This window comes from Pollicipes pollicipes, unplaced genomic scaffold, assembly GCF_011947565.3.
Source record: "Pollicipes pollicipes isolate AB1234 unplaced genomic scaffold, Ppol_2.1 Scaffold_6052;HRSCAF=7182_pilon_pilon_pilon, whole genome shotgun sequence".
Classification (NCBI taxonomy): Eukaryota; Metazoa; Arthropoda; class Thecostraca; order Pollicipedomorpha; family Pollicipedidae; genus Pollicipes; species Pollicipes pollicipes.
In genome coordinates this window covers 22,638,884-22,648,541 of record NW_023596805.1, presented here as the reverse complement: position 1 = coordinate 22,648,541, position 9,658 = coordinate 22,638,884, and the positions used below count along the sequence as shown (strand labels likewise).

General features: G+C 53.3%; 1 protein-coding gene and 1 long non-coding RNA gene across 2 annotated transcripts in view; both read left to right on the top strand.

The window, feature by feature from the left end:
- Positions 1-5,455, top strand: part of LOC119104359 (alpha-2Db adrenergic receptor) — an 11,214-nt gene extending 5,759 nt beyond the window's left edge. The window contains exons 2-5 of the mRNA XM_037228054.1: positions 2,225-2,380; positions 3,845-4,023; positions 4,644-4,827; positions 5,433-5,455. Of these exons, the coding sequence (XP_037083949.1) occupies positions 2,225-2,380; positions 3,845-4,023; positions 4,644-4,827; positions 5,433-5,455 (542 nt within the window). The remainder of the gene's footprint in view (positions 1-2,224; positions 2,381-3,844; positions 4,024-4,643; positions 4,828-5,432) is intronic.
- A 52-nt stretch (positions 5,456-5,507) lies between these two features.
- Positions 5,508-7,849, top strand: LOC119104571 (uncharacterized). The gene is made up of 3 exons (XR_005094962.1): positions 5,508-5,583; positions 6,006-6,152; positions 7,753-7,849. It is a non-coding gene; the product is annotated as an uncharacterized LOC119104571 (long non-coding RNA).
- The last annotated feature ends 1,809 nt before the right edge of the window (positions 7,850-9,658 follow it).

Here is a 9,658-nt window from a genome sequence, read left to right as displayed (position 1 = left end):
ATCAAACAATGGTGTGTAGTACAACGCGTTTACTAAACAGAGATATCGAGTTGTCTAAAACAGTGTTGTTCCAGTTAACAGCATACCAATAATAGTACAAGTGAACTTATCCAATAACATCTGATGCCTGCCTCAATACTCTTCAAATGTGGAGCATTTCCTTTTAATCAGGGGCGGCTGAGCTGCCATGCGGCAGTCCCGTCGCCGACTGAACGGCAGTTGAAAATATCTCCCGTCTCGCGAGAGATAAGAAACTTAAGGACGGTCAGAGGAGCTGCACCTGGCTTCAAGCCGCTCGAGAGCAGGGAACTGCATTGTTACACTCTGCTAATATTGAACTTCCTCAAGATCCCGGGCATTTCGCTGTGACATTAAGTCGCCGGCCCATTAAAGGTGTGTTTGTGGAGAGCATATCAAACGTTGCCACGGCGATAGCTGCAGTGTGGTCGCTGGTCTACCGCCAGACTTTAGTGCTTGCGAAAGATTCCACGTACAGGCCATCACCGCTGATACTAGACTAAACCAACGAGATCAGCCTGAAGTGAGGTGCACTGATAGGCGGGCGTGATCCACAGAGGGTATCGCATGTCTGGGCGCTGATCACCACCATCAATATCAGTGTAGATGTAAGTGTGAAACCACGAACATCAGACAATATGGCAGAGCAATGTATAGAAATCAACCATGGACCACGTGCCAAACACAAGCGCGACGTGTAACACACGTGTGCCAAACACACGACGTGTAACTACCGGCTATACGGAAGTGATCTCTTAACACCATGTGTCAGCCAAACTTTCGTTTTATTTCCGTTCGACGGCTCGCGAGCTAAATGCTAAAATTAAAAAGCGTTTTTGTATTGCATTTTGATACATTAAATGCCCTGCCGCACACCGGGCCAGCTCAAGTATATATACGCTGAGTGATCGGACCCCCACAAGGTTGGATGGCGCTTTGCGCAGAAAGCAGCGATGAGCGAAGATGCTATCCCAGCAAAATAAACTTGTCATATTCGTGGCTGTCGATCTCATGCGTTTCGTCGTCTTGACAAATGCGTGATAAATCAGTTCGCACACTGAGGCGGCGATTTCGGCGCCCCGGTGTGCCCTCTGCTATCTTCGTTTCGCCACCGGTGCAAGCGACTGACCAGATCCGTGGGAGACATCTGCCCGCGAGCAGATGGTGTTTATCGTGGGACCACTATCGCGGTGTCGTTTTTCCAATGCTCTGATATGGCGCCGTATTGATACAGGCGTCAGATGCCGGAGCTGGTGCCACTTACCAGGTGGAATCTTACATGCTGGGCATAGCTCAGGCGACAAGTGTATCTTCTAGTGTTCAAGATAGCTGGTGTTAAAAAGTCGTATTGGGGTTAAAGCAAAAATTTCAGCCGCTGAGGATCGAGCGCGAGCGCTTGTGATCTGTAGCGTTACCGACTCCTGCACCCTTTCCATTCCGCGTATGGCACGAATGCGTCCGCTGTCCGGTTCCTTTCTGTCGTATTTTCCGTCAGCTCATTTGCCCGCTCCGTAGATCGTTATCAGATACCTCCATTTAGCTCGCCGTCCTTGATGCCCATCCGGAGCTGTGAGGCGTTTTGCCAGTCAAGCGACGATTTGGGCATGATAAGTTAGTTGCAGCACTGTCTTTGTGATTGCTGTCCGAAACTTATGCCCAGTTTCACCCACCATCCGTTCAATTTTCGGTCGCCTCTCGCCTCTCTAGTGTTGCCTCTCGCCTCACCAATATTGCCTCTCGCCTCTCTACTGCCGCCTCTCACCTCTCTAGATCGCCTTTCGCCTCTCTGGTGTCGCCTCTTGCCTCTCTAGTGTCGCTTCTCGCCTCTAATGTCGCCTCTCGCCTCTCTACTGTCGCTGCTGACCTCTCTAGATCGCCTTTCACCTCTCTGGTGTCGCCTCCCGCCTTTCTAGTGTCGCCTCACGCCTTACTAATGTCGCCTCTCGCCTTTCTACTGTCGCTTCTCACCTCTCTAGATCGCCTTCCGCCTCTCTGGTGTCGTCTCCCGCCTCTCTAGTGTCGCCTCCCTGCCTCTCTAGTGTCGCCTCGCCGCCTCTCTGGTGTCGTCTCCCGCCTCTCCAGTGTCGCCTCCCGCCTCTCTGGTGTCGCCTCCCGCCTCTCCAGTGTCACCTCTCGCCTCTCTAGCCTGTGTGCCGTCGTCGCATCACTCCATATCTGAGTGACCCCGTCACCCGCCTCGCTGCAGGAGTCATGCGGAACGAGATCAACATGTTCATCCTGAACATGGCGACGGCCGACCTGATCGTCGCAGCGGTGCTGCCCATCACGTTCATGGTGGGCACGGTGTTCCAGGCTTACGAACTCGGCGAAGGCTGGTGTACGTACGGCGAGAGTGTTAGATGTGAGTACGCTCATGGAACGGGGAGTGTTAGATGTGAGTACGCTTATGGAACGCAGAGTACTAGATGTGACTATGCTCATGGAAGGCAGAGTGCTAGATGTAACTATGCTCATGACGCAAAGTGCTAGACAGCAGTATGCTTATGCCCAGTAGGTATAAGAGTGCGCAGAAAGAGTGTCCGCTGATAGCACCGACAGTGTGCGGTATATGTTTACCGAGGGCGTGCTGCCGTGTCCGCTGATAGCACCGACAGTGTGCGGTATATCTTTACCGAGGACGTGCTGCCGTACGGAGAGACCGTCCGATGTGATGTATTGCTCCACAGCATGTCTGTGCGTCGTTGTCTGTGATTAAAAGGACGCGGCGAAATTGTCGTCGCATTCCTATAATTAGCCACAGGTTCATCAAAACTCTAGCTTCATTCCCAGCGATATTCTTAAAATATCATCCTCAACACGCACGGAAGCATGTCGTTTTTGGGATCTCTACGTCTGCTGCTCCACTCCTAACTTAGGTTGTGTCGTCTTGGATGGGACAGTTTCGGTGTTGTGAAGTTCAACAGTGACATCGTAACAGCATGGCTTACAGCAGGAACTTATTTAGATACATCGAGGACCACTGCGCTGATATGTTCCCCTTGTCCATCGTGGCAAAGATTCTGTTGGCCACTTCAGTGCATGCATATGTGGTTTGCAGAGCTTACTGAGGAATACATCTTTCATTGTGAAGAACAGACATACGCTTATCTGTTTCACTCAAATCGAAATTTAGAGCTTAAGTTGAATGGAGTATTTTCGTCACACCAGTACATGCAATTCTAGCGGCTGCGGTCATCGCCATACGCACACACACACACACACACACACAAACACATCACATATATAATATATAATATATATGGTGGCCAGTTCCCGTGGGCACCATTCCCGTGGTGCATGGTGTGGGTTGTGTAGACATATATTATATATATATATATATATATATATATAGATATATATATAAATATTATATAGACAGATAGATAGATAGAAATAGATATATCCGGATCACCACCATGGTCGACTTTCACTGCACCGTCCACCACCAGCGGTTACCATGTGCTACAGAGACGCGCCACGTGAATCTGAGCGTGTTTCAGTAATGCCGCTCATTCCCTCTGCGTTTTGTTGGTACCTCTGCTGACCTTCGTCTGTGCTTCAGTGACGCTCCTGCTGGCCTTCGGCTGTGTTTCAGTGATTCTCCTGCTGACCTTCGCCTGCGTTTTAGTGACGCTCCTGCTGACCTTCGCCTGCGTTTCAGTTACGCTCCTGCTGACCTTCGGCCGTGTTTCAGCCACGCTCCTGTTGACCTTCAGCTGTGTTTCAGTGATTCTCCTGCTGACCTTCGCCTGTGTTTCAGTGACTCTCCTGCTGACCTTCGCCTGTGTTTCAGTGACTTTCCTGCTGACCGTCGTATGTGTTTCAGTGACGCTCCTGCTGACGTCAGTATTCAGCCTGTCAGTGATCAGCGTTGACCGGCTCTGGGGGCTTCTAAAGCCGTTTCACAAACAGTTCCGTCCCCTCACCACCAAGTTCATCATGCTCGCTACATGGGTGGTGGCCGCTGCGGTGGCCTTCTACCCGTCGCAGCTGACAAAATATGGGGTAAGCTGCGGTGGTCTTCTACCCGTCCCATGGGGTGGGCAGGGGTGGCCATGGCGTGGGCAGAAGGCCACCTGCGGTGGCCTTCTACCCGTCGCAGCTGACGAAGTATGGGTTGTGTGGGTTGTGTAGACAAAATATGGGGTAAGAGGCATGGCCTTCTGCCCGTCGCAGCTGACAAAATATGGAGTAAGAGGAATAGCCACCAACCGCACGCATCACGAAGCTCGTGCGGTGACTGGTTACAGGACTGATCGGGAGAGATCTTTAGCTGTGGGGGTGGTGCGCGCTTTCAGTTGCCGAAATGTGGGGAAGTGTTGAATGAACGCTAGCGCCTGGCCTGTGCTGTCGATTACATCATTGCTGTCTCAGACATTGCTAGCATTGGCAGTAACCCTTTTTTGCTCAGGTTTGCTCTAGCTCAGCAGCTGATTGCCAAGTCGAAAAATTAGCTACGCACAGTTTTGTACCACGCCATGAAAGTTTTGTACGTTGCACGGGGCAGATTCTGGCAGCAGTTGATGAGCCTTGCCAGTGAGCTAGACAGATGCTTGGTCGTCCACCACCACACGGAAACTCAAGGCTCATTAGCAGCCGCACAAGTTTGTTCCTCGTTTTCTCAGATGAGGCAGTACCATGATTTCCTAGACAAATTCTGCGAAGAAGATTCCGCCATGAAGAAGTACTGGTGGGTGATCGCGATATGCCTGGTCTGGGTCCCGGCCGGCATCCTCTTCACCTGCTTCATACTCATTTTCATCAAGCTGCGCCACTTCAACCTCAGCCAAAAGAAGAGCGGACAGCTCCGTGAGTAACGCGCTGTACGGGGTTACGATTGGTAATTTCCTAGAGTCCTAGACTAAAGCTTATTTTCAGTAATGATTCCAAACATTTACATTCTTTTGTGGTAAAGTATGTCAAAGTTTGCAATGGCGTCAAGCCTGATCACGACTTCTGCCACCTGGCTTACCCTACATCAGGTTTGCTCTAGCTCTAGCTGTGTTCTCCTGACCTCCGGGTCGCACAGCCTATACCGGCCTCTTCGCACAGACAGTACCGTCTTCATGCAACATGGCCCCCTGGCAGCGAGGCCGTGGTCTTGTGAGCGGTATTGTGAAAGGCGTTGGGCGCAGCAGAGCCTAACGCTCGTTCAGCCCCGCAAAAGACCATGTGAGGCACTGCTTACAGCATTATTGTGAAGTGACGGCTGGCCGTCACCCTGTCCGTGACGGCGCCCTGCCCTGTGCCGTCAGGTTTTGTTGCCGCCGGTAGCTCGGTCCCGCGAGCGAGCCGTCACCATGTCCGTGACGGCGCCTGCCCTGTGCCGTCAGGTTTTGTGCCGCCGGTTAGTCCTCGGTCCCCGCGAGCGAGCCGTCACCTGTCCGTGCACGGCGCCTGCCCTGTGCCGTCAGGTTTTGTGCCGCCGGTAGTCTAGCTCGGTCCCGCGAGCGAGCCGTCACGCTGTGTCCTTCTCCATGTTTGTTCACTTTTTTTGTCTGCTGGTCGCCATTTCTCGTGTACGTCGTCATTTACCAGTACAGAAGAGAAGACCATAACAGCGAGGTAGGCTAGCAAATGGAGACGCTCGGACATTTCTGCTGTTGAGCAGAACGATACTAGTGTTTTGTTTTATAGTGCTTGTCTCCTTGTTGTCTCTGCCTCGTCCCGGCAGCGTATAATTGCTGCAGAAGAAAGCTATACGAATTTATGCAAGCCGTACAAGTACCCGTAAAGTATAGGACATTGACTGCCCAATATTTCTTGTTTCGGTGATAGCTCGTAATTGCAATGGATACAGTTGGTTCAATTCATCGTTATCGACCATTCATAAAAACCCAGAGCACCCGTAAGCAAGTTTCGAACACGATTTTTGAAGCGTGCTTTAAGTCCAACCAAACGTGATCCGAAATCATAATGTTACAACTGTGTTGATTACATCGGAAAATCTCAGAAAGTCTGAAAATGTACCACACTACCTTTGACAGAGAAGTAAACAATGGATCACCGTTCTCTACTACATCAGCCACTTCATGATGTACCTGGTCCCGGTTATCAATCCGCTGTTATACGCTCTTATGCACGAAAACTTCCGACGAGCGGCTACCGTCACCTGCCCCTGGCTGCCGAGCAAGGTCAGTGTCACCTGCCCCTGGCTACCGAGTAAGGTCAGTGTTACCTGCCCCTGGCTACCGAGCAGGGTCAGTGTCACCCGCCCCTGGTGACCAAGCAGGGTCAGTGTCACCCGCCCCTGGCTACCGGGCCGTGGTGACGTCATCCGTCTCCACTACCAGGGGACGCCAGTGTCATGTGTATCCGACAACGAGCCAGATCGGTTCCCTCTGTCTTTGTACCTACCAGGGTATGTCAGTTGTCTCTAGTTGTGATGAAGGTCGGCACATCAGTCTCTGAAAACGCTCGTTGTTCGTGTAATCGGGAGCTGATACCGAACAAGGTCACTGCCGCCTAGAGGCGTGACCAGTATTTTTTGAAGATAATATCCCACCATCTTTGTACTTTGCACTTATTGTTACATCAGACGCGGACGATTCGATCAGTATTCGCAATTTCCTCAAAATTCTTCCAAATTGCTCAAAATCTTCCATTTGAAGTAGCCAACCGTGCGGGAGAAATCTCATTTAGCTCCATGCTCCCCACCATGAAAGTAAAATGTTTCACCTGCCTTACTTTTTCCAACATGCGCGTTATATTATATTTGTAACATACTTATGTGTCGAAATGTTTGCGTAATACATACTACAAAAAGTTGAAACCCTCTGTTTAAACAAAAAGATAGGCAAACATGAAGTTGTTCACCCGCGAATTCAACGAGACGCAACGCTGTGACTATGATTTATCCACTATTGCGTTTACCGCGGTGGCTCTTTCGAGGCGAACTTTGGCTTTGGAAGTGTGAGCACCACATGATCCATGTGACCCACTGGTTCAAACATTGACCAACCAACTTCTCGGTAACAGTCCCTTGCCCACCGGCCAATCACACACGTTCTTTTATTGCACCAACAAAGGTGCGCACGGTTGTCATGATGACGATCGCGACTGCAGGGAAGAAGCGTAGTCCCGCCACAAAGTGTTTACAGCGTACTTTGGATTAGAAAATAATTAAAATTGATATAATTATGATGTCTTGGCGGTGGTGCAGCGACATTACATAGTATTACTATTAGACGTAACTGGTCCTGAGGTTTCACTAGAGTATTTTTTCCAGCATGCCCCAAAGGTGGGATACTCCCTTTAGCAGAGCTTTGAGAGAGAGAGAGAGAGAGAGAGAGAGAGAGAGAGAGAGAGAGAGAGGGGGGGGGGGGGGGGCAGATCTCCGCGGGTGCGCATCATGCCGACTTTTACATTTCTGTTGTGAGCTATTTATCGTGACAACGGAAAAAGTCGGGTGTAGAGAGGTCCCCCTTCCCTCTCCCCCGGGCCCTTCCCCATGGCTGCACAATTGTTGTGATCTGGATCTGACGCGGAGTAACGTGGGCGATGCCTGCATTTAACACCAAGCAATGTCAGCGTTGTCTCCCTGATACCGAGTAGCTTCGCTGTTATCTGTCCCCGCCGCGAAACTTCGCTCAGCAACCATCTGTTGGCTGTCTCCAGGTTCGCCCCACCGCTCCCCATCCCCCCTCACTACCGCCTGCCGCTCCCTGTCTCCGCTGCCGTCGCTGCCGCTCCCTGTCTCCGCCGCCGTCGCACGCTCTGCCCGCTGCGCCGCAGGTGAAGTACCAAGCGTTCCGGACGGGCGGCAGCAGCCGGGTGGGCTGGTCTGTGCGCGCCAGCAGCATGCCCTCGCGCACCACACTCCGCTCCAGCCTCTCCACCGACCCGCGCCGCCGAGCGCCGCCGCTTCGGCGCGCCCGCACCCTGGCCGAGTTTCCGCCGGAGGGCCGCCAGAGCGGCGCCACCGTCGCGGCGACCCCGTCCGCGCCGGCGGGGTTGCCGGCCCCCGTTGTCCTGGTGACGCAGCCTGCGTCGGAGGCGAGGAGTACGCGGCTGGACGAGACGCGGTTTCGCGAGGTACGTAAGGTCACCGATAGGGCGGCACCACCTCCGCTAACGCTGCTGGACCTGTCTAATGCTGTGTGAGGACCCGTCTCAACCTCGCAGGCCCAGTTGCACCATTGTATTAAAATTAATGACGTATGTTCAGCTCAGGTATATCATCCTTCCATAGGTGGCATTTGCCGTGAATCACAGTTTTATTATTTGCGTATTATTTTAATCGCAACTATTTGAGCAGTATTATCAAAACTCGCTGCCTCCGCCTCTTGGACCGCCACGATTATTGTGTTTCTCCTGCGAGAAAAATGCGTACCAATCACAAATCAAACCTCATAGGCCTCAGCGGAAGCGCCCAGCACCACGCAGCACCCTCCCGTGTGCGGCAGGTGACGCTGATCTGGAACGCGCTGATGGAGCGCCAGAGGGAGTCAGCGGGGGCGTTCCTCAGCGTAAAGGCGCTCTCAGTCATCGCCGAGGAGAGCGAGTCGCGCAAGACCAGCATCCGCTCCTCCATCGACCTGGGCGAGGTCGTGTGCAGAGCACCGGCCACGGGCGTCGCCAACAGCGTGTTCATGCCCGACTGAGCCGGCGGCGGGGCGGGCCGGCCGCGACGCAGGCCTCGCCGGGGTCTGATGCAGCCGGCCGCCGCCGCCGATGGCCTCCAGCAGACTTCCAGCCGAGACGGAGTGTTTGTTAGGACATGCAGCGCTGTCCCACTGCCGGATTGAGACGACGGCTGCTCTGTGTTCGCGTGAGCAGCTGGGGAGCTGGGAAGAGACAAGTCACCGGGTTGGCTCCGAGCCGGTGACCGGAGGCAAGTTGTGTATTCATCCCGGATCGGTGGAACACAGTGAATGCACACAGTGTGGGGCACAGTGTATGTACGCATAAAAATTTGCGAACAGTGTGGGCCCTGGGATCATTGCCGCCCTCGCACAACATTTCGAATGACGTTGTTTTGGAAAACAGTAGGACTGGCACAAGACTTTTTACTGGCATGACCTCGAGTGCATCCATGGCTGGGTCTGCCACCCCGTTCTTCTGCTCTCGGCTGCTGGGAGGGGACGGCGTCTCACACCCAGGCGAACATCGCAAACGCGGCACTGCCCGTCGGCTGAGACTCCCAGGGGGAGACTGTGTCCAATGTCAACAGCTCGGGCTTCAGCAGTCTAGCGGGGAACGCGCCCGGCTCAAGGTCGTGACACCCTGAGCGCAAGCCTGTCCAGTCACAGAGTGATACGGGAAGACACGGGAACGGCAGTGATGCAGGAAGACACGGAACGGAGGTGATGCGGGAAGACACGGGAACGGAAGTGGTACGGGGACACGAGGGGACGAGAGTGCCACGAAAAGATCATTGTCTACTGGTGATACTGGTGGTGATCTACTCCGGAAGCCGAAGCGCCGCCACCGAGCGCGCAGCACGGCGGCGCTGGCGACTCCGCTGGCTCAGCCGCGCTCGGTGACGTATGTGGAGTATGCAGCGGAGGCGGAGCGGACTCGACCAATCAGAATTTAACTAGCGAAAACGGCAAACGTGATCATGCCCTCGCAGTTCGTCACTAGACTCGCGAACGGGGCTGTACCGCGACCCGGTCGAGTTAACGTTGATTGAACAACA